At 44.9% G+C, this 24,764-nt stretch overlaps 1 protein-coding gene across 1 annotated transcript in view; it reads left to right on the top strand.

Moving 5' to 3' along the window:
* Nucleotides 1–24,075, top strand: part of LOC115400079 (zinc finger protein 260-like) — a gene marked incomplete at its 3' end in the record, with an annotated part of 29,817 nt that extends 5,742 nt beyond the window's left edge. Inside the window, exons 3-4 of the mRNA XM_030107730.1 lie at nucleotides 19,572–19,907; nucleotides 24,065–24,075. Coding sequence (XP_029963590.1) covers nucleotides 19,572–19,907; nucleotides 24,065–24,075 — 347 coding nt within the window. The remainder of the gene's footprint in view (nucleotides 1–19,571; nucleotides 19,908–24,064) is intronic.
* Between the last annotated feature and the right edge of the window lie 689 nt (nucleotides 24,076–24,764).

Genomic DNA, 24,764 nt, shown 5'->3' with positions numbered 1-24,764 from the left:
CGTCGGGCCAATTTTTGTTTGGATTTTCTTGCTAATGTCAGCTACAGCTCCCTCAGTCCTGAGAGCAACACAATGATCCCTGGACAACAAGATGAAGATAAAACGACAAGCAGAACAGTAAACAGCCACGCTAAACCAGAAATTAAACCTACCAGAACAATGTTTCCCTCGTTCTCTCCAAGCCGCCGCTACGCCGCTCAGACACTTCCTCTCAGAACTGAACTGTCCGTCAATAACAACCTTTCCCGTTCTGTCCGAGACGCTCAGCGTTTAAATCTTCTTTCCACCGTCTCAGAAGTTGAGATCGCATCCCGTCGACTGATGTTGGATCACGAAGGAATCGTTCAAAGCCAGCTAGTTCGTCGGTGGCTAACAGCTAAGCTAACAGCTGACTGAGACACCTGCGTCTATCAGCAGCTACTTTTACAGAGTGTCCCTGAAAGCAGCAGGAGCTGCACGGAGCTTACAGTGGATCACACAATATTCTACTGTTATCATTTAAAATCTGGCACGGCGGCCTAATAATTGACAGTGTGCTTCCCAAAACAGTCCGAAACACCACACATCACGGCCATGTCCGGATTCTCCTCCTCCCTGTTTCGGCTCGGTGTCACTTGCTTGTGTTATTCAGACTCATTTTGAGTCACCATCGCGTTCCCCTTCATTCTTTTTAAAAAATCACAGTAAATTTAAATGTCTTTTAGACATGTTTCATTAGCCCTTTGCTTACTCTCTTCATGGATAATCTCAGATGCAACAATTTCCTGTCAGAGGCAGGGATTGATTCAATGCATTAGCAGATCTGCGGCTCTTTTAAAATGAGTTATTTTTTTACTTTTAATTGTATTAAACAATGTGAAATTAGCAACATTTGTTCTGTGAAATATTATGGTAATATGTTTATTATTTTATGCAATTAACTTTATTTTTGAGCATAGGTATGGATATTTGGGGAGCTGAACTCTCCCACAGGCATCTTCCCACTTTTTTCTTAATTTTCTCTCCTTAGGAAAGCTGTGGATGCTCACCGCACTTCCTTTATTTCCCTTGGTTTCAAAATGACATCCAAAAGCAACGCAGTGTGGCATTTTTTTCGGTTGTAGCTGACGACAGAAGTACTTCATGAGTCGTTTGTGGCTTTGCTCGGTGAACGTGATGTCATCACTCCCAGAATGCATTGCGCATTGCGCGGCCAAAACATGGCTGCAACCATGTAAACAATAATCTTATGAACGAGTGTCATTTTATAAGTTACGCATTATGTTTATACTTTTCTAACAGCGTATTTCAAGTGTAGACATCAGTGACAACATTTTTAGAGCTGAAAGTCGTTTTAATCGGGGTTCGCTTTAAAGGAAATGTTCCACATTCAAACACTGTTGAGACGAGATCCACCTTCAGGAATGTTTTTGTTTGTGGTGTGGGAATTAATTTTATTCTAATACTTGCTTGCTCACATGTGATACTCAGGGATAAATACTACATTATGAATGCATTTAACATTGCTTTTGCAGCTGCTTATGTATCTGTTGATGATCTGTAACCTTTAACCATGAAAAGAGCACACAAAGTCCCGGGAAGCTTTCTCTCGTCAAGGAATGCAGGAGACTGTCGGGGCGCGATAACCCTAGAGGAGAACTTGGGGCTTGTGGATCCACATGCCTGGGAGAGAGGTGAGAAGATGGCATGACGGGGCGGACCATGGGAAGCTACCGAGAACCACAGCTTGAGAACCTCGAGCGAGGGATCACAAATACATACACATAGCTCAGACATCGCCTTTTGCCTGCTGGGCGCTACTCGGGTGGATCAGGGACACAAGGACCAGAATTCTGTGTCAGGGAAACAACATCTATCTGTAATAAATTCACACACTAAAAGCCAGAAGTCGTAAGGTCGTTATTGTGCACCTTGGTTTTGGGATCCAAAAAGGCTCTGTGGGATCGAGGTGTAATTGGAGGGGAAGCCTGGGCCAGAGCGGCACCATGGACACGGGCAGAGGATTTACACCTCGACAGTGGTCTGTCACAAAAATATGAAATTTTAAGAAATGAAAATACAATGTTGACATGAATTCAATGGGTTTTGTTCTTCAGTGTTTGTTTTTTAGTTAACATGACTGAGTGGTAATTTAACTTTAATAAAACCCCCTTTTGCTTCTATGCAACACATGACTGCTAACGTAAAATATCTAAAAACCTGTGTGGAATACAATCTGTGCAGCACACCTTCAAACTGATTACATTCACCATCGTATGTCATTCTTTTGTCCAAGCCAAAGGTTGAGTTGAAACAATCCACACAAGATGTTTTGGTGTTCATCCAGCACTGTAATACTTAAACAGGGGAAGGTTCCAATGAATACACACCAGGATGTCAGTTAACATAACGTCACATCACACATTACATGCCATCCATTCCAAATCCAACTTATTCCTTTCCTAGCACTTTGTGACTTCTGGTCTGTAAAAAGCGCTATATAAATAAATTTGACTTACTTACTTTACTTATTTATGAATTCAAGACCACTGTAGTCGTTTGAGTTGGAGGACTTGTCATTTAGCCTCCTACTGCATATTTTATAGAATTTATTCTGGCTCCATCACCTGTTTATCTGCTCTTTAGTGGGGGTTGGGGGGGCACTTCATATTTAATCAGTAAGTAATCTATAAACACACATATGCATACAATCAAACCTTCCATGGTACAAGACAATCTTTATTGAATGAACAGATTGACGTAAGGCAAGATGGCGCCACTGTATCCAGCTGGTCGTCTACCTTTGCGCAATATTTTAACCTTATTGTTGTTTTTAACTGTTTTTATTGAACACGTGTCACCGCTACTGTTGTATGATCGCCAGACTCTTCTGGATATTTGCGATTCCATGACAAAATCCACAATCTCTGGCTGCAGCGATCAATCAAAGGCACTACCACCATTCTTGGCGTCTCTGCCTCACTAGCTGCAGTGCCTACCCGCTCCGCTGCCCCGCAAACGAGGTGGTGTGCTTGTTCGTCTGAGGACTTACCTGGCGCAGTGTTCGGCGTGCAACCCTGTCACGTGGATTCTTCCCAGATACCTCGGCCTCACCGTGCGGCGCTCCTCGGAGGTCCGGTGGCTCCGGTCAGCTGTCCCCGGCGTGGATCATGGACAACTCGGACAATATCAGCATCTATCGGCGAGGTTCCGTGCAGGAAAACCTTCACCCCGTTGCTCTCGACTCTGAGCAGAAAGACCGCACCACGCTACGCTTTGCTCTCCTCAACACTCTTTCAAAGAAGATCTACATCTTAAAGGACTTCTTCGGTAGCCACAGGTTGGATTTCCTCTTGTTGACAGAAACCGTGATGACAACAGTCTTTGTAAGGAGCTCCTCCCACCATGCTGCTCATTTCTCAGCACCCCACGGACATCTACTGGAGGGGCCGTGGCCACGGTTTTCAGGGATAATTTTGCATGCAAACATTTGCATGTAAGTAACTATTCCTAATTTGAAGTGCAGTTATTTATATGGGACCTTGTTTCTCCAATCTTGTGTGCTGTTGTATATCAACCTCCGAAATACAACAGGGTTTTTATCCAGGTTTTTATCTGAATTTTTAGCAGAAGTTGCACCCAAATATGAACATATCCTGATTTGTGGAGATTTTAACATACACGTCTGTTGCCCATCCAACCAGCAGGTAGTTGATTTCAAAAGCCTGCTATCATGTTTTGATCTAACTCAGTCTGTGAATGGGCCCACACATAAGGGCGGGCACACATTGGATTTGATAATTATATGGCTGGCCTGTGTCTATAGTAGAAATAACAGACATGCCCATCTCCGATCATTCGATTGTCATCTTTGATGTTCTCGCCCCTCCACCTGTCTGTAAGGCCCCTGTCCCCACCTCTTCCCGTCGGGTAATTACCTCTTCAACGGCAGGGGAGTTTGTGGCTGCTTTCATAGACATGGAGCTTCCCGTTTCTGATAATATTAATCCGGATAGCCTGTTGTCTTCTTTCTACTCCACTTGCACCAGCATCTTGGATTTAATAGCTCCCTTCAAGTGTAGGTCCTCCAGACCAAGAGCTGACCCTTGGTTGAACGACTCCACAGGGGCCCTGAGACGGCGCTGTCGCCAGGCCGGACGACGATGGAAAAAGGACAAACTACACGCATCACTGGAGATGTTGAGGGATAGACTCACCCAGTGTCTGAGGGCAGTGACAGAGGCAAAGTCCCAATACCTGTCCAGTATTATTTCTGCAAGTGCTCACTGTCCTCGTCTGTTGTTCAGTACCATTAGCTCTGTGGTGAGCCCTCATGCATCATCTTTAATGGACGCCTCTCTTTCTACCTGCGAGGACTTTCTGCACTTCTTCGTGGACAAAGTGAAGTCTGTGAGAGCCCTGCGCAGCAGTGGTAACTGCCCAGACCAGTCCGATTTGATGGGCTCATACTCGGCAGTGTTTAATCAGTTGGAGCCTGCCTCACTTCCGTCCCTCACAGACATTGTAAACGGTATGAGGACTACCAACTGCTCTTTAGACATCTTCCCAACCAAACTGCTGAAAGAGGTTTTTAACATTGTGGGGCCCTCCCTCTAGATCTTAATCAATACTTCTCTCAACTCTGGATGTGTCCTTGATGCCTTTAAGCATGCTGTTGTCAGATCTCTGCTAAAAAAGCCTCAGCTTGATTCTAGTATCTTATCTAATTTTAGACCAGTATCAAACTTGTCTTTTATTTCAAAGGTTCTTGAGAAAGTTATTTTTACACAGCTCCATGTGTTTCTATGGAGATTGTAACTCTATTCTTGAGAAATTTCAATCTGGTTTTAGGTCAAGACACAGCACGGAGTCTGCCCTGTTGAAGGTTCACAATGATACCGCCCTCTCTGTTGACGCTAAATGTCATGTTGCTTTAGTACTCTTATGGTGCGTTCACACCGGACGCGTCGTGGGCTTTGTCGAAGCTTGGGACGCCTCGGAGCTGACGCTTGTGATGCTTCAAGCACGACGCTTGACACCGCGTGGTCACAAAGCTCACAATGTTTGCGACGCTCCTGATGCGCGTCAGTTTATTTGCGCAGGGGAGGCTGATTTCTGTTTCCAGCTATGGCAGATCGCATCAGGAGAGTGGCTTGGCTTTATTTGTTAAATAAAGCCAGACACCGTCGTCGTCGAGCACATGGACGTCTCTGGGTTCATCCCATTATTCAGAGGCGTTCTGAATTTGCGGAGTTTCACCATTTGCTCCAGGAGCTGCGTGAGGATGAGGGTCTCTTCCAGGGCTACTTTCGTCTCTCCCGTGCCCAGTTTGACGACCTGACGACCGGCTGGCCCCAGTGTTGCCTTGCCTCGTAAACCAGACCCGCCCACTCCTCATCATTTGGATTTTGGAGATGAGCTCAGTCTGGGTAGGAGCCCATAGAAGGGGATTTCACGCAGTCCTGAAATGGCCGAGCCAATCAGCGTTGCTGCTTTTTGTTTTCAAATTTGGCGAATTCCAGTGGCTAAACCGGAAGTGACGCTATCGCTGCGCGTATCGGAGATGACGGACTTTAACTTTAACCATCGTCTGAAAGCTGCAATCAGTAAAGTTACAGCCAAAATACCAAGAATTACAACAATCAAGCAAGAGAAAGAGTCTGCGCCTGGTGAGTTTCTAACAGGAAAAGACGTTTCGCGTGTCTTTGCGTGTAGAGAAGCTAGAGCTAATGAGCTAATGCTGATCCTTAGAGAAGCGAACGCATTTTGATGACGTATTTGTTTTGAAGCGCTGATTGGCTGAAGTGCGCTGTCAGTCAAAGGAGTAATCGACGCCCCCTGCAAGAAGTTTCTAGGGGCTCCTATCCAGACTAAGCTTAACTCCAAATCCAAATGTGGATGAGGAGTGAGCGGGTCTGGTTTACCAGGCTAAGTGTTGCCAACTCCCCAGTAAGAAAAGTCGCTATTGGCTGGTCTGCTCCTCTCTGCTCTGACTGCAGCGGGGAGCGCTGTGTGAGACTGACCGCTTGTGAGCGCTTTGGGACGGGGGAGGGGCTCACGGCAGCACCCGCTGCTCATGGACGACAGCAACGAGACGTCCTGTCACGTCTCCAGAGCACCAGAAAAGGTCGCTAGATTTGTGGCTACTCGCTTTTGACAAAAAAAAAAAGTCTCCGAGAGGCTTTGGAAAGTCGCCAGATTTAGCGAGAAAGTCGTCAAGTTGGCGACACTGGCTGGCCCGAATCAGTGCTCATATCACTCGTAGTGACGTAGCACTGGAGGGATCGTCTCTGATTGGTTTTATATATATGTGTGTGTGTGTGTGTGTGTTTTCTTTGCTGGCTCTCAGAGGAGGCGGACGCCTTGTCAATCGCTCCCTACTACAAACCAAAATATCAACTATGGAATTGATCAGCTGGTCTCTCAATGCAATTGATATGATTTTTTCAACGAGGAGAACAGGAGCAGGGGAACCTGTATGTCCAGATGGGGCCCGGCATGCTGGGTATGTGAAGGACATCCAGGGAAAGAGGAGGGGGGTCACATATCTGGCACCCCTGTCCGTCGAGGACATTGAGGATGTGCACCTTTTCGGATTTATGATGATCAGTCTGCTGCTGATTGACTTGTGCTGTGGCCTGATCCTCTGGAGAATTAAGAAGACCGCCGCCACAAACGACGTCCAAGGGACGATGGCCTGACCATTTGTGCGAACTCTTTCAAAAGGTGGACAATTTGGCTGGGACTATGGATGATTTGAGGTGCAAGATTGATTTCATCTCGAGAGGTTTTACCTCAGCGGCTGTCTGAAAAAGTTGAGAACCAAGTATAAGAAGGTCAAAATGGCTCCTTCCACAACAAAACAAGATACCTTCTGATTGCGTCTGGCGCTCCTGGAATTCAAAATATCCCCCTGAAGATTCAAGGCCAGAAGATTGCTTATCTATCTATTCCCTCTCTCTCACTCCTCCCAGCTCAACCCAATCACCTCTGGACTGCTTCGTTCAAGGCCGTTCCCGGCAACTACCATCTGCGAGTGGGCGTCGCCATGGACTGGAGCTCAAAGGGGAATATGTGTGCATGTATGTGTGCAGGTCTTGCTTTTTTTTGGTCTTTCACTTCTAATCAGGATTTCCTTTGGAACCGTGATCTGAAATGATGTATCTTTTTTTTTTTTTTTTTTTTCCCCCACCCCCCAATCTATTTGAGTTCCTTTGACTCTGTTCCTTTCAAGATGGAGCGCCGTAATTTGCTGTCTGGGCGTCTTTAAACCCCAGTAATTTCACTGTAACTTGTTGCGATGACAATAAATAGCATTTCATTCCATTCCATTCTTAACATGAAGTGGAAGGACAAAAAAATGATTATGAATGCCTCAGGAGTCACACACACACACACACACACACACACACACACACACACACACACACACACACACACACACACACACTTCAAATGTATTGAAGACACTTGAGCAGAGACGAGGAGACAACTGGAACAAGACTAAGAAGTGGACATACTTATCTAAACAGCACAAAACATCTAATGGGGAAACTTCCAACAGGACTCTGTGATAAATGCCAAGAGCCACAAACAGCACAACATGTTTTAGTGAACTACAGGAAATATGGGGAAGAAAGAAGGAAAATGATGGCAGGATTAAGGAGAGAAGGAATGGAAGGGGGAGGGGGGAAGGAAATACACCACAGAAGAAGAAGCAGAAGCAAAATTCTTTCTGGTTTTCAAACCCATCAGCAAATGCTTCTCTACTGGAAGTTGATTTTTAAGCACAGCTTTACTCCTCATAACACACCATCTGGAACAGTCGTTATGTGCTGATTAATAGACAGTCTGTGTTCATTGAAATATTGTTTTGAAGGTATTTGGACACTTGTAAACTTCCATAATATTTCAGGAGATATTTTGTCTTATGAGGAGCTTTGTTTGAAATTTGGAGTCACTTGAACACTCAGAATGTATCAAAAATTGACAAAAGCAATACGCCTGCCTGACAATAATAATAATAATAATATAAAAAAACAACAAACAGAAGAGGACCAGGCACGTGCCGTGAGCTCCAGGATCAGATAGGTAGGCAGTCACAAAAAGCGACGGACACGCCAATATGTAGGCAGACAAGTGCCTGCTTAATCTAACAAAATCAAAATAGTAAGACGCCATTAAAAAAGCTTAAACAATAATTTAATAGCAGTCCCAAGACTCTACCAATTAGCTTTATATCTCATGACAGCACGGCGCATTCCTTGTTTATGTTCGAGACGCAAAATGAGTGAGAAAATGAGGATTCGGGCGCGGAGCTGTCTGCGGTGCTGAAACGCGTCTCTCTCTCTCCAGGGCCCGCACCCCCGCACACACAGCGAGCCACGTGTCAGCACCACGGACAGCTCCGCGTAGGACGCTGAACCGCATTTTCGACTCCAGACTTCATGGAAGTAGTTACAAAAAATGAGCAGCAGGGGTCGCGCTGTATTGATCTCCTCATCACTCCGAATTTACACACTTTATTGTCTTGAATAATCAATAGACTTTTTGATAAGCTAAAAAAAATAAAAGAATCTCACGTGGTTTTCTGTTATTAATCCAGCCCTGACTGGACTGTAGCCTCATCATCTGTGATCAGTGGAGAAACACAGTGGAGTTATGCAGATTGTTGTTATATTATTATGTTCATGTATTTACCATGTAAATATCATAAAACCAGGACAAAATACACATTGCAAACGGCACTTCTGACAGTGAAGCATTATAATTCATTTCCACATATGACATGAACACTGAACCTGGAGCCTTTACAGTCAGAGTGGTCTTATTGTTGTTATACAGAGTACAATGAGATCCAAGAGTGTCTCTGTTCCAGTGCAGGCACAACAAATATAACATATAACAAATATACAAAATAAATATCACATAGGATAAATATTTTGCTTTTAAATGTGAAAAATTTTTTAAAGAACAATGTTTAAAGGTGGATTGTACACTTCAGTGTGACTGTGTTGCACAGGGTGAGTGGATATGAATCAGTGAACAGCACCAGAAACAGAGCTGCATTATATTGTTGAGAAGTTGTTTCACGAGAGAGGTTAGGATGCTGATCTTGGTCTTGTAAAGAAGCCGTTTTGCAGCCTGTTTGTCTTCACTTTAATACATCTGTAGCCAACAGTCCTCTGTGCTGAGATGTGCCATAAAGGTTTTAAAACAATCATGTTAACCCAGATTATCAGTATTTCTGTTTAGAAATTAATAAATCAGAGACCCACTGTGGCCAAAGAGCAAAACCAATCATGAACCCAACCTGGATGAGCAGCTCCTCAAATCCTGACTGGGTCAAACTGTCAGAGTCAGAGTCACAGTCAGCTTTATTGTCAATTTCTTCACATGTACTTGACATTCAAAGGAATCGAAATTACGTTTCTCACTATCCTTTGCGTTTACATGGACTCTTTTCACCAAGTTGAAACTAAGAAAAGGTCGGTTGTTTGCAGTGCTCTCAACAACGCAAATGGAGTGTGAAATAAGACATTCATACAAGTGGGGGAATTCAGATTTTGTTCACTTGGCCTCACCCCAGCTTATGGGATTTCTCTGACCTTTACTTACTGTTCCGTTTAAATTGCAGACAGCCATCTAGTGATGAATGTCTGAAGACAGCATGGCACAGCAAGCTGACTCCTGACAGATACATATTGTAGCACCCCCTTCTGGAGCAGGACAGCAGTGAAATATAATTTTGTTTTTGTTTTTTTTTTCTGGATTTCAGTGTGACAACTTGACTTTCTATGGAACATTCATCAAATCATTTCTTCTTCATTTGTAATTTCTGGGGCAGCATTTACATATTTTCCAAATGTTATCATGCACTTATTTCTTTTAATACTTTTTTTCAAAAACTTTTTTTTATTTTTAAAATAATTTCCATAATAACTGAAATTTCATTCTATCTGTACTGAGAGGCTCTGCTGAGAAAGCAGCGCTTCTTATTGGTTACTGTGGCTGTCACTCCCATGATGTGTCACACTTCCTGTTTCACCAGAGGAACACGTGTGCGGTGCGGGACTCCAGCGCTGAAACTCAGCTTTTACACACTATGTTGTGTGGTTATACGACTGATCATAATTTTGAAAAGTTAATTGCTGACAGCCCTCCATTGATTACTTGTGATTTAGTAAATTCAGTTGTTGCTGTGGTTGCTCACTGTGTCTGTGGTGCTGTTGTGTCGTCCTGCACGTTTGAGAAAGACATTCACATCACTGCTGCATTTCAATGAAACACTGTACTCACTCGGGCCCAGGCCATCCTTGCTATGCGCCCAAGACAAGCCTGGGACGAGGGCCCTCATCCAGTGGGGTGGGGTGGGGTGGGGTGGGGGGGGGTGGGGGATGGAGGGTGGGGGTGCTGCTGCCACTTCGCGTCCCTCACTATATATGACTGCATTCTTCCATGCGCAGGATATTGGGGGCGCAGGATATTGTCTGATAATAACTGCTCACTTGTCGAAACAGCATTTGGGAGGGCAATTCAGCACCCCCTCCTGTACACTCTCAAAACCATTGATTTTTCCATTCCTTTGGTTGGCAACATTTGATGGGATTGCCATCACGTCTCCATCTGTTGAGCAGAATTACGAACATGTAATGTTTGTCGAAGCTCATCTGGCATTCCCCAACTACCCTACAGATTGAATAACTGGATTTATTAGCTTTGACTTTCAATATGTTTCATTTTTTTTCTTTGCTATGTTTTTGACCATGCTGAGACGCGCATATTAAATGTGTGACGTGAATCATGTCTGATTAGTCAAGTCTGAGGGCCACTGTCATGTTCTGTATGCCTGTTTGTTTGGGTTTCATTTCAATCTTGTAGACATCATAACCTCTCTGGGAGCTTTGTTTATGAGAATTGACAATGCCAAATCCTGGAAAGGTGCAACAGTTTAAGCGCTGACATTCTATTCTTTTGGCTGTTTGCCTAATGGTTTTTGTTGAGGGAAAGATTTTACATCCTGCAGTTGTGAATGTTTTTGGTTCCTGTGTTTGATTTGGCCTGATGTAACTTGTCTGGAAACGACAAGAAACCTTAGGAAAAGAGAGGCTATTTAATGCAGTCACGTTCAACCCATCCGGTGGAAACACGGCGAAAGAAATGCTTTTTGATTCCCATCACAATTAAAGATGGATAGATGGAATACTATAATGGTCAACCCTCATGTGCTCATTATTCTTTTGGCTTTTCTCTCAGGTGTGGCAGTACATCACTCTGATGAGGCGCATCTTCCTCATCGACTGCCCCGGTGTCGTCTGCCCTTCAGAGGACAGTGAAACTGATATTGTCTTGAAAGAAGTGGTGAGTCTCTTTCATGAGCTGACCGTTCACCGGAGCGTTGATGCTCAAGATCCGTTCAGGGCTCAGGAGTTTACCCACCTTGGGTTTCTTTTTTCTTTTCCCTGAATGGTTGCAGGTTTCTATCTTCACATCACTCATAGCTTTCTGCTTCCGTTTTTCTTCAAAGGTTCAAGTGGAGAAAATCAGGAACCCATTGGAACACATTGTCGCTGTCCTGGAGCGAGCCAAGCCAGAATACATTCAGAAAACCTGCTGCATCCCCACGTGGACGTCTGCCAAAGACTTTTTGGAAAAGCTGGTTTTTCGCACAAGGAAACTTGAGGGTTGAGCTTTCACTTTCTTGTGTAGTAAGCCTTTTGTAACTGTCTTTACTGTTCTGACGAAATATATCCAAAATACATATTGCAAAAGACTGAACTGGGACAGATTATTGGCTCAATCTTACAACCTTTTTGTACTTTTTTGACTTCTTATTCAATATTCATGATCCACAAATGCAAAATGCCACAATGATAAATATGAAGAAAAAGATTGTTCACTTAAAATGAAAAAAAAATAGGTTGATTTCTTCCAACAACTTTCATTTGTTGAAACAAAGTGAACACAAAGTGCTTCCATATAGTCTTTGATATTCTTTTCCAGGGTGGTGAACCAGATCTCGCCAGAGTCTCCAAAATGGTGTTGAATGATTGGCAGAGAGGACGCATCCCTTTCTTTGTGATTACCCCTGGACTGGAAGGAGATCAAGAGGTAAGAAAAAGAAAGTTTCGTAGTTATTTCTGAAACAACCTGTGCACGTCTGTTTTCATCAGCGTGATTCCTCTAGGAGGAGAAGCCTCTGCCAGTCGAAGAGCCACCTGAGGCAGAAGAGAACGTCCAGGAGGAGCAGCAAGACGATCAAGACCTCAGAGCAACAGCAGGAGCGACAGAAGGAGCAAGTCCAGAAGATCCTGGCTAATGTTCAGCAGAACCCCTCAGACTGAGATTTTGCGTGCCCAGACAACGCTGATCAGGTTTTGACATTTCATTGTGTTAATTCTTGTGAATTCGGCTGTAAACTAGCGAGGTAAGCCCAGGAAGTGGAGCGAACCCAGTCACAGAAACTGACGTCCAAACAGGTATGCAGTGTTTGTTCTCTCCGACATCAAAACACACAACAGTTTCCACACAAAATAAATGTCTGTTTCTCATGGATGCACCAAGAATTTATATCAGAATGACGTTTTACTCCTCCTCCCTTCTCCACCTCTACAGAGAAGAGCACAGGATCGCGCTCAGACGACAAAGGAAGTCGTTGTACGTTATTATGACACCCACAACCTCAAACACAAGAACAAGAACGAAAAGGCTCCGACAGCAGCCAGAGACGGTCAGAGGGTCAAAAGATCCAAGCACTGAACAGGAGACTTAAACACACTCAATGCTTTGATAAGACAGGACAAGTGGCAGGAGAAAGAAGGGAACAGGTTTTGTCAAGATCAAAAGAGCCTCGGGACAGACAGAACAAGAACAGATTTGGTGTTTGAAGATTCAGTCAAAGAAAAAAAAAAAAAGAAAACAATAACATGTAAGAGCTTATTCCCACTGTTCTTTGTTCTGTCTTCACAGATGATGGGGCTCGGCCTGTTTCAGAAGTTTGCCATCACCTGGACCTCAAAGAAGGCCGGAAGTCAGTACAGGACTCAGGGCTTCAACATTCTGACTACAGCATCCCTGATCCTGAGACAGAGTTCAAGGGATTTCAGTTTACATAGAGATACACCAGCATTATAATACTACACTGCTAAATGATATTCCATACAAATTCAATAAGTTTTATTACTTCCTGCTTCTTTTCAGACCTTTTTTGTTTGTATTCTGTTCTTTGTTTTTTCATTCATTGTTTTCGGTTTGAAATAAATTCTTTCATTCAGACATACAAATTGCATTTTGTTGTCTGTGGATTTGTTCTCTGCACATTTGAGTCGAGTGTAATCAGATGTCACTAAAAATAACTGCAATGAAAAGACTATTCTCTGGTCTGTAAAATAATGTAATGTGATGTAATTTGGCAGCTGCTGTGTGTCAGATGTTTATCATTGAAGCTCTGTGTTGGTGTAACGTCACGTTTGTCTGATAATGTTCAAAGTCATGAAGTGTGGAGAGCCAGGTACCAGGCCCTGGAGAATGGGACACTGCCTGCAGGAGGAGAGCAGAGGCTCAGACTTCACTGTCCAGGAGAGGCTCCATCCACCACAGCTACATTTAGCTGGACTGAAGTGTGTGTTGTGACACAGACCAAAAGCCTCCAAATTCAGCAGCTACTGTGATTAGATTCCTTTTAGAGCATCTTTTCACAATCAATGTTAATAAAAGCAGCTGTGGAACCCCTGCTTTAGTCAGATAATACTGTCCACATAACAAAGGTGGTAAAACAGACGGTGTGGGTGTCGTCAAGAATAAACATTACATGAATCACAACAAAGCAAACCTTTGAAATATACAAAAAATTGCTGTGTAATAAATAGCTTCCATTAGGTGTTCCATCCCTGAGACTGACAGAGGATGCTAATATTATTTTATAGGCTGTATTTGGCGTGTTCTCCCTGCCTTCCCTCACTTCTTCAGCTCCTCTCAGTTTTGCATATTCTGTGTTGTAAACTGTTTTCTAGCTCTCTCCATTTTTCCTGTTGAGAGTTTTCTTTGGAGTTTTTCCTCAATGGATGTGAGAGAATAATGAGAGAGGATGTTGTTATGACAATAGGATAGGGTGATAATATGGGATGCTAATATCATATTCCTAAACTTTAAACGGATGTTCGCCCTGATAAAGTTTGTCCAAGTAGAGTTGCCATAATGAGCTGTCGGGCTCATGCTGCGCATGCGCAGAACCAATTCATGTTCCGGGGTTCGGATCGGGGATTTAAAATGAGACGCGCGTGTTGAGAAAGTTGCTCTGAACTGGATCAGTTCTTCTCCTCCTGATGAGGTTTGACGAGTCCGTGAGTTCACAAGTACAGAGAAGAAGGAGTGTCGAGAAACGGCCTGAGTGTTTGTGTCTCCAGAGGAAACATTTCATCTCCTGCAGGAACAATGACTCCAGTTGAGGCTTTGAGAGAGTTTATTCAGCAGCGACTCACTGCTGCTGCTGGAGAAATCTTCACCGCGTTTCAACAAACTCTCCTCCACTACGAGAAGGAGATGAATGTTCAGGACAGACTGCTGGAAATCACAGGAGAACTTCCAGTCCCGTTCTCCAGAACAGGTATGTTAAAGTGTGGATGAACACTGAGTCTGACTGCTGGAGGCTCGTTCCATTTCTTCTGAAGCAGCAGACAGAAATGAGGCTGCAGCTGCTCTTCTGGTTCCAAGTGAAACAACAGGAGTGACTTTAGCTTCAGCGTCAAACAACATGTGTATCAGAAACGCTGTTTGCAAACAGAAGAAGGAGAGGTGGGGGTGGGGGTCGTTAGTCGGGGGAGGGGTGCGGTGAGGGGTTGGGGCTGGATCTTCAGAGGAGACTGGAGAGGTCCAGCCTCCTCTAATGCTTCCATGAGAACTTGGAATCCACTGATCATCAACCAGGCTGATCATCGGGTCAATATTCTGCATTTGGTGTGTTGGTTTTGGCCCTGAGAAAACCACATGGGTCTATCTGTCATGAGAACTTCCTGTTCCGGTGGAGAGGAGGACGCCACTCTGGTTGTTGTGATGATTCTGTGTGTTCTCATCCTGGCTCGGTCTTTTGTGCAGCCAAATCAGCCTGAAGCCTCTTGTTTTGGACTGGAGGAGCCTGGATCAGTCCTGTGCCTCAGTAAAGCTTTCAGCTGGCCTGGACATTACAGTAACTCTGACAGAATAATGATGTGTTCAGGTGTTGCTGGGAAAAAAAAAAAACATTTCTGAACCACGTCAAACTGTAAACTTCCCACTAACGTTTGAGAGCTGAGAGAAGCCAATGTAGCATCCAGACAGCTTCCTCATTTCTTCTTTAAACCTCACAGCTGCTGTCAGGTTTCTATAAAGGAGCAGTTTAATTAGTTTTAAATGTCTCTGTTTTAAGTGCAGCCTGTCCTGTCTCATCCATCCCTCACTGTAAAACATTCACATCCGTCTCATCAGGGACTTTGTCTTGTTTCCCTCCAGAGAGTCCACAGCAACACATTAGTAACCAGAAGACCAGTTCCAGTGGTGAGCAGGAGGAACATGAAGCTCCACACATTAAAGAGGAGGAGGATCTTGTTGAGATGAGCGTTACTGATGGTGGAAGTGAGGATTCCCACCACTCTGTGAGAGACTCCACCACCCGGAGACTCACTGCTGCGGCTGTGGAAATCTTCAACCTGTTTCAACAAACTATTGTCCAGTACCAGGAGAAGATTGATCGCCGCCACAGACTGCTGGACGTCATCTTCCAACCTGAGATCAAGTTACACAGAATCGGTATGTTAAAGTGTGAATGAACAGTGAGTGTGACTGCTGGAGGATCTCCATCGTTATGGCTGTTTGCTTTATCCTCCACAGACAGGAGCAGGATCTGTGTGTGTTATGTTTTTAATATTTTACTCACCTTTATTCAACCGACTGGTAACTCCAAATACTTTGATTCTTCTTCTCCACTTTCTACTTCAGCTACAGCACACAGCGCTCCCTCTGGTGTGGAAGTTTAATCCCAGCACCGTATTCCACTTTAGGAAACACAGCATGTCCTTTTTCCTCAAGGAAATATTTGCCAGAGTTTTAACAATGAACATTTAAAGAAGAATATAATGAGTGTGAACAGTCTTCACTGCCCTGCTATGTGTGGTTTCCCTGTGTCTTCTGAAGTCAACGACGAGCTCCTTCATCCTGCTGGTGTTCAGGAGCAAGTCACTGATCAGACTCCAGGATGTGAGGACCTGGACCTCCTCTCTGCAGGCCGTCTCCTCATTGCCCCAGTTTACATGGGTGTTTTTTCAAGCCGATTGAAAACAGTCGCTTTAAACGCACGTGTATACATAGACGGTATACAAAGCGATCCACGATGAATCCTCGTTTACAAGGACCCTGGGTAAAGCAGATTATACAGCGTCCGGTGACATGCAAACAAAGTCTCTCAGGAACTTTCAGGTCTTTAGTTTTGCAGCAGCAGTCCTCAGCGCTGAGAAATGTGTTTTTATCTGCCGATATCTGCTCAAATAATGTCCCAACATCTCCATGATCCGCTGCTCAAGGAGCCGGTGCTCCCCTGGCCGGAGCACCGGCTCGCCGATGTGAGCTCTGCTCCGCATGCCAATGTTTCGAATCAACTGGTGCCCGTGTTAACTGGTGACCAACAGGTGAATGAAACTTGTGATCTTTTTATTGAACGTCGGTTATCTACAGTTAAAGTGAATTTATAAGTTTAGTCTTTTGTGAGTCTTATTTTAACATCTGTTACCACTAGGGGTGGGACGAGACACAAATTTCACGGGACGAGATGTCTTGCGAGATTGAGTCCACGAGATCGAGACGACACGAGACCGGGGGGTTTGGTGCTGAGGTGTGGGGGGCAGCGCGGTACTCGCATGCAGCGTCGGAGCATGGAGTGTCGGGTCGGAGTGCCCCTTGTCCGGCCACGTTGCCCTCCGCTCTACACTGCGCCCTTGGCGGCCGCCTAGTTCCCCTATTCCCATTCAAACCGCGGCGCACAGACGACGCCATGACTGCATTTGCACTTCATGCCACTAGGTGCGCTGTTTGCATGTTCAACCTTATTTTACACAGACACCACAGAGGAAGAAGGGCGCCGCAGCCGCTGCAGGCTCTCTCTGCATGCTGTTAGAAAAAGAGTGTGAGCCGGTAAGACGTGGTAAAATGTTCATTGATGCGATGCGCCGTTTTTTCAATAAAAGAGAAGAACTGAACGATCGTTTCCGCACATTTTCTTTACGTCGTATCAATTAAACTGTATCACAAGTAGTTTGTGTACTCAAAAGACCAAGATTCCTTGCAGATAGAACATGTGCAGAACAGTATTTCATGTCCTTTTCGACCGGGTTTTTAAACATGAATATGAGCACATTCAGGGTTTTGCACGTGTTTATATGGCTGTGCGCCATGTAATGTATCATTCCGTCAATATTCCAGTTAATAAAGAGTTTTTGCCTTTATATAAACGTACTTAATCTCGAGGCATTGCGATCTCGCGAGATCTCGCAGCATTGCGATCTCGCGAGATCTCGTGACACGAGATCTCGTCCCATCCCTAGTTACCACCATGTGTTTACACACGGGTGTGTATGCACACCTCCGTCATTCATCAACAAGGGAACCAGTTAATCCATAACACCGGCCGGGCGTCACTTGTCGTCTGCTACGGAGCTCTTTGAACCACTCGCTGTTGCGCGATTTGCGGTAATCTCGCCTCTCCAGTCTTTGTTCTCTCAGGATTTTTATTTAAAAAGTGTTTTTTTTTTCTCACCGTTTTTGTCACCGTCGAGGTCTTCTGCTTGTTTTGGTCTGTCCTGCTTCCCGTTTACTGCACACATCACACGTCACTAGGTACCAGGAAATGCATGCGAGGAACAAATAATCCCCTGTTTAATCCGCTCCGCTGTCAGGCGCATTTATATGAGACACGGAGCGGATTATCGATCGGTGTAGACCACCGCGTACAATCGGATCCGAAATACAGTTCGCTCCGAGTGAAGCGGATCCACTCGGGCGTTTAAATGACACATTTACAATCCGCTCCACGTATAATCCGCTTATATGTGGCCCATGTAAACGTGCCTATTGTTGGTTATCAATCCCACCATGGCTGTATCCTCTGCAAATTAGCATGTATGGTTTGTGGAGTGACTGGGAGTGCAGCCATGTGTGAAAAGTGATCATCAAGTGTCGTGAGGATGGAGCTGTGGGTGGTGTCAGTGTTGAGGACGGAGCTGTGGGTGGTGTCAGTGTTGAGGACGGAGCTGGAGGAGTCCAGGTCTCCAAGTGTCACATGCTGTGGTCTGTTAGGAGGAAAGTCCTTCATCCTGCTGCACAGTATGTAGTTTGAGCATTGTCATCACAATGTACGTGGTCACTTCAGTCACATCGTAGATCCCTGCAGTTTTGGAGGCAAATGAACTCCACGTTCCTGACGAGGTTACCTGACAAACACAATGACCCTCATTTATCAAACGGTCGTACGGCGGTATATGGGCGTTCGCCCGTTGCACTGAGTTGACCAAAAAAAAAGATAAAAATGGGGGCATAGTTGGCACTTCTTCTGCAACTTGATGGCAACCCCTTTGACCAATCGCACTTGAAGCAATTGAAGCACCTACTCAAGGTTTTTCTTATGTCTGAATACTTGCTTGTGTTGTACGTTGCTTTGGACAAAAGCGTCTGCTAAATGAAATTGTCGAATTGGAGAAAGAGGCATTTCCTGAGAACATTTAAAAGCAGGAAGTCTCGTCATCCCTCCATCTCAGGTAGCGTGGTAAACAGTTAACAGAATGTTGAGTGAACATGAGAGAAGGTGAGTGAATACACCACCCAGAAAAAGTTCATCCATGAAATGATTTGTTCTGCAGCTAAAGGTGCTCATCCAGCAATAATATAACGACTTTATGCTGTTTATAAATTTTGATCTAAAGTTTTCAGTTTTACCACCTGAGTCCAAGTTTTTTTTTTTTTTTAGAGCTTGAACTGTAGAAGTAATGAAACTAATCTTTTATACTGTCCTGTTTTGTTCCTGCAGAGCTCCAACAGCACCATGACTGTAGAGAGGAGCAGGAAACAAACTACTGTCTAGAACAGGAGGAACCAAAACCTCCACAGATCAAAGAGGAACCAGAAGAACCAGGACCTCCACAGATAAAAGAAGAACCAGGGCTTCTTCAGTCCCCAGAGGACCAGGAGGAACCAGGGCCTCCAGAGGTTGAGGAACACGAGGATCTCGGGACCAGCCAGACCGGAGCGCTTCCTGTTGTGACGTTTGAAAGTGAAACCTTGAAGGTTCCTTCTGTTGAGGAGCAGAGTGACCTGAGTGAACCAGAAGAAGAACCAGACACTGAGCAGCTCCTCTCTCAGGACTCTGAAGTCCACCATGAGAACAAACTGACTGACAGTCCAGTTTCAGAGAAGCAGGCTGAATGTGAGGAAACATGTGGTGAACCTGTCCGTAAAAAACCAAAACTACGTCAGAAGGTGAGAACGGTCACTGATAAGAAAAAAACTTGTGACACGTGGAAAAAGCTTCAGTCAACAGAATCATTTGTTGGTCCACATGAGGATTCACACAGGTGAGAAGCCGTATTCTTGTGAAACATGTGGAAAAAGCTTCAGTGGGAAGGGCACTTTGTTGCGCCACATGAGGATTCACACAGGTGAGAAGCCTTATTTTTGTGAAACATGTGGGAAAAGTTTCAGGAATAAGAGTCATTTGTCGGACCACATGAGGATCCACACAGGTGAGAAGCCATACTCCTGTGAAACATGTGGGAGAAGTTTCAGTTTTTACGGTTCTTGGTTGGTCCACGTGAGGACTCACACAGGTGTGAAGCCGTATTCTTGTGAAACATGTGGAAAAAGCTTCAGTCAACAGAGTTCTTTGTCAGTGCACTTGAGGACTCACACAGGTGAGAAACCGTGCTCTTGTGAAACATGTGGAAAAAGTTTCATTCGACAGGATAGTTTGTCGGCCCACATGAGGACTCACACAGGTGAGAAGTCATACTTTTGTGAAACATGTGCACAATGTTTCAGTCGACAGAGCACTTTGTTAAAGCACATGAGGACTCACACAGGTGAGAAGCCGTATTCTTGTGAAACATGTGGAAAAAATTTCAGTGAGAAGTGCACCTTGTTGCGCCACATGAGGACTCACACAGGTGAGAAGCCGTATCCTTGTGAAGCATGTGGGAGGAGATTTACTCATCGTCGTTCATTGCTGCACCACCTTAAAAGTCACAAATAGATGAAGCCTGGAAAGAGACTCTTGGAGAGCTCATTCAGGAAGTTCAGCTTGATCCCCAAACCACAAGAGAGCATCCAGTTTAGAGGAAATGTTCCACATTCAAACACTGTTAAGACGAGGTCCACCTTCAGGAATGTTTTTGTTTGTTTGTGGTCTGTCACAAAAAATGTGAACTTTCAAAAAATGGAAATAAAATGTTGACATGAATTCAGTGGGTTTTGTTCAGTGTTTGTTTTTTAGTAAAGTGGTACCGTATTGGCCCGAATAGAAGACGACCCCTATTTTTCAAATATTATTTTGTGAAAATAAAAATATGTTGAAGACGATAAGGTTTCTCATAAAACAACTTTATATTGTACAATTATTCTAGGAAAACTCAGAACAGAGATAACATTTCATGTAATTTAAGATTAAGAAATATTACTGCAGTATTAAATAAAAAAAAAACCCACTTTCCTTTTCTCAAAATCTGAGGCTGTGACTCGGTGAATAAGCAACAATTAAGTACCCTCAAAGGTTCAGTAACTGCATTAATAATGTAATAACTTTATAACCATCAAATTCAAGTTCCATTCAACTTCATAATGAGCATTAATAATTCAGTCTAACATATCTTGGCGGCTTGGCAGTTGTTTGTTGACTCTGCTGCGTTGATCACCATCAGTTTGAAGTTGGCATCAAAACTTCGCCTCTGCTGTTTCTCACTTGTCTCGCGTTCAAGCTCCTTCGTTCCAGATGGTCACGTTCCTCCATTTTTCATCAGATCACTGTGACCACAGACGTCATATGACTGTGACGCTTCATTCGCTTTCTGGTCACCTGTACTTTGGCTCCATCTGCTTTTCTCATCCGAACAGTGCTTCTGGAGAAATTTAGATCCAAAATCGAGCGGCGGACATCCGTATACGGCTAGCGGACGAGACATCGGTAACGCCGCTCCTAAAACGGCTTTAATCGTCCAAAAACTCATTAGTTTCACCAATAATTTATCATGGTCCGCTCACGCCACTACTCCACGACAGCCCGGTGTCGCGAGATATGTCATATATGCAGGTATATGTTCGGTAAGAAGTGCACGCGTGTCTAGATATCTATGTCTAGGTAAGCCGGAGCTACGGAAGCCACATTGTTGTTGTGTGTTTGACTGCCGATGCTAACGCATGTGTCTGATACCTGCTCTTGGGAATAAACATCCTCATGCTGCCAAACGCCTCTGGACTTCATTCGAACATGTTACAAGATACATGTTGTTGTGGTTTTGCTGACTCCTGAACTGAAAGCTTTGTTTACGGCTGCCGCAGTACGGCTCATTGTTTCAGGGGCTACCGGAGGCTACGCAACAACTTGTTTCTTCCAGTTTAGTGCAAAATGGACAAATATCTGTCGTGGAGGAGTGGCGTGAGCAGAGCATGATGAAATATTGGTGAAACTAATGAGTTTTTGGACGATTAAAGCTGTTTAAGGAGCGACGTTACCCGTGCCCCATCTGCTAGCCATATACGGATGTCCACTGCTCGATTTTGGATCTAAATTTCTCCAGAAGCACTGTTCGGATCAGAAAAGCATTCTGGGTGAGTATATTGTTCTACTTCATTCTATAAACAACGTGAAAGCTGTTTAAACCGTACTTATCCTTTAAACAGACAGTAACTCCTGTTTACATGATCAGGGATATCCCCATTCAAACTACGGCTCCTAGACGACGTCATGATTGCATTTGCACTTCATGCCACTAGGTGTGCTGTTTGCATGTTCAACCTTATTTGACACCACAGAAAAAGAGGGAAAGAAGACATTTTATTTACTTAGTAGCAGTTAAACTGTATCACAAGTTGTTCCTGTATTCAAAAGACCAAGAGTCCTTGCGGATAGAACATGCACAGAACAGCATTTCATGTCCCTTTCAACCAGGATATTCTGATTCCTGTTTATATGAACAGAAATTCAGGTTAGAAAAGGAATACCCAGGGGTAATATTTGGGCTTTTAAAAACCAGAATATGAGCATATTCTGGTTTTTGCACATGTTTACATGGCTGTGCGCAACCAGGTTATTGCGAATATTCCGGTTAAGAAAGGGTTATTGCCTGCATGTAAACATATTCAGTGAGCTCGTGCGCTATTTATTGATTTGTGATGTATTTGGCATGGGGAAGTCAGCTCCGACTGCGGCCAAGGCACCAGCATCGCTTCTGGATGCATGCTGCCCTATGGAGGTGGTATGAGCTTGCTGAGTTCCACCATCTTCTGCAGAAACTGCGCCTGGACGGCAGCCGGTTGAAGCGCTATTCCAGGCTGACGCTGTGTTTCCACCAGAAGCAGTACGTCGCTCGCTGCTTGCTTTGGCATCACGCCAACTGTTTCGATGGTCGGAGTCCTGCATGCCCTACGTCAGCACGTCCGTGAAGACCTCCAGGCTGATAGGCTGTCCTGATGCGAATTTGCTTGAAAAGTTCAATTATTTCAACTTGAGCGATGAAGCGGCGGGCGGCAGGCAGCAATCAGTGATCGGCGGGCGGCGGCGAGTGGCAGTGCAAGTCGATGGGGCGCGAATTTTTTGCTGGAAACGCTCCCCGCTGGCCAGCCCGATGGCTAGCCGGCCCCAGTTGCTGCCCGCCGCTCAAGATTGAGCGACAATCACGTCATTACATTGACTTTGTATGTAATCTGACGACCCCTCTGGCCACACACGGATTGTCTTCTTTGCTGGTGATTTTAACCAGCGGCCTGTATGCTGGCAGGAGCATAACAGTAGTGTGGTCTGAGGTCCCAAGGTGGGGGAGGGGGTTGGCTTTGTAGGCTCCACTGTGTGTGATGAAAACATTGTCCATGGAGTTGTGGAAACACGCTCTTTGGGTTGGCGTGGTTGAAATCCCCAGCCAGGATGAGGAAGGCGTCAGGACGGGCCGTCTGCTGCTCACTGATGTGCTGATAGAGTTCGTTCAGTGCCCCGCTCCTGTTGTTGGTGGAGCCAGGGGGGATGTATATTGCTGCCAGCAAAACAGATGTAATTTCTCTTGGCAGGAAGAATGAACGGCACTTAAAGCTACACTGCCTGATTCTCTGGATTGGAACTGTAAACCACGCCCCCTTCTTCGTGCCACTCTCACACAGTCCCTCCCTCTCCGGCACCTCCTCCATGTGCGTGCACGAGATTGTGCCCACGTACATGCATGCGGCTAATTCCTGTTCAGAAGACAGTCACTATGATTTTCGACCAGTGGCGGCTGCTGGTCTTCCAAAGAGAGGAAGCTCATTTTCAGCATACATTGTAATATGTGTAATCTGTTTTTTGTATGTAAATTCTATTAGCTTTCATGCCTTTTGTACGCCCTGTCAAAGTTAGACAGATCCTCAAAGCCCACTTGTGACCAGACAACACCTCCCTGAGATGGTTTCATCCAGAGGCATGGCCAGCAGGACATTTTATTGGTGACAGCACTTCAGTCAGCAGCTCACCTGGTCAGACCAGGACAGCTGAAAGGACCTGTTACTTTTCCCCACCTTTCGGCACCAGCTTAGTCTTAGGAGTTGATCTGTTATGCAGTTTAACACCAATTTTCTCTTCGTAAGGAAGACTATCAAATGGCTTCACCAAAATCCGGTCCACAACATTCACATTGTCTGCCGCTGTGTGCAGCTAGCGAGCAGCTGGAGCTGCTGGAGGCTGGAGCTGTGTGAGAGAAGGGGAGAAGCTCCACAGCTGCTAGTCGAGGACAGAAACTACAGAGTGACCGAAACGAGTCTCCAAACACAACGCTAGTTGTTTTTCACAAACATAAAGTCTCCAGGGATCAGCAAAGCCTCCAAATCAACTCAGAACAGCAGAATGAAAAACTTCAGAAGCGCTTTGGTGCATTTTTTTTACTTCAAGATCGCTGATTTGCTCATTTCGCTGTCAATCAAGCTTCACACAGATCATCCAATCACCATGCAGAAGCTCAGCGTCCAGCCCAGCTCACTGCTCCATAGACCCCCAGAGACGCTGAGCGTCCGTGGGCGGGACCAGCCCAGCATTTTATCCAATGAGCGTCCAGTTTCACTGCAGCAGAACAACCCACTCTAGCTTCCGCATGGACGCTCAGCGTCCGGCTGTTTAAAGCGCCGTGCCGCTGCGAGGAGGAGTGAGAAAAAATCCGAGTCAATTACTTCAGATAAGTAGCCGATTCTGAACAAAAGATGAACGTGTTGTAGCGCATATTTAGTCAATGAAATGTTCACACAACAGTAAATATTGGACCACTTATTTTTTGATATTTTAGGGGAAGTTGAGCTTCCCTTGCAGTCTTAGAGCAATCGCCACTGTTTTCGGCGAATAATTTTGTGATCTGAATACCCCCCCCCCACACACACACACACACACACACACACACACACACACGGTGCGCATGTCGAATCACGCATACTTTATTTAGTATCAAAGTTTATTTTGACTTTTTTTTCTGTTTCTGAATCGTGGGGGCTGCTCCCGAGCATTTAGTTACTTTCACTTCTCATCCCTCCAGACAGAGTCTGCTCTC

The sequence above is a fragment of the Salarias fasciatus genome, chromosome 14 (assembly GCF_902148845.1).
Source record: "Salarias fasciatus chromosome 14, fSalaFa1.1, whole genome shotgun sequence".
NCBI classification, from domain to species: domain Eukaryota; kingdom Metazoa; phylum Chordata; class Actinopteri; order Blenniiformes; family Blenniidae; genus Salarias; species Salarias fasciatus.
Note: the sequence above shows the minus strand (reverse complement) of the source record. Positions and strands in the feature narration are given on the sequence as shown.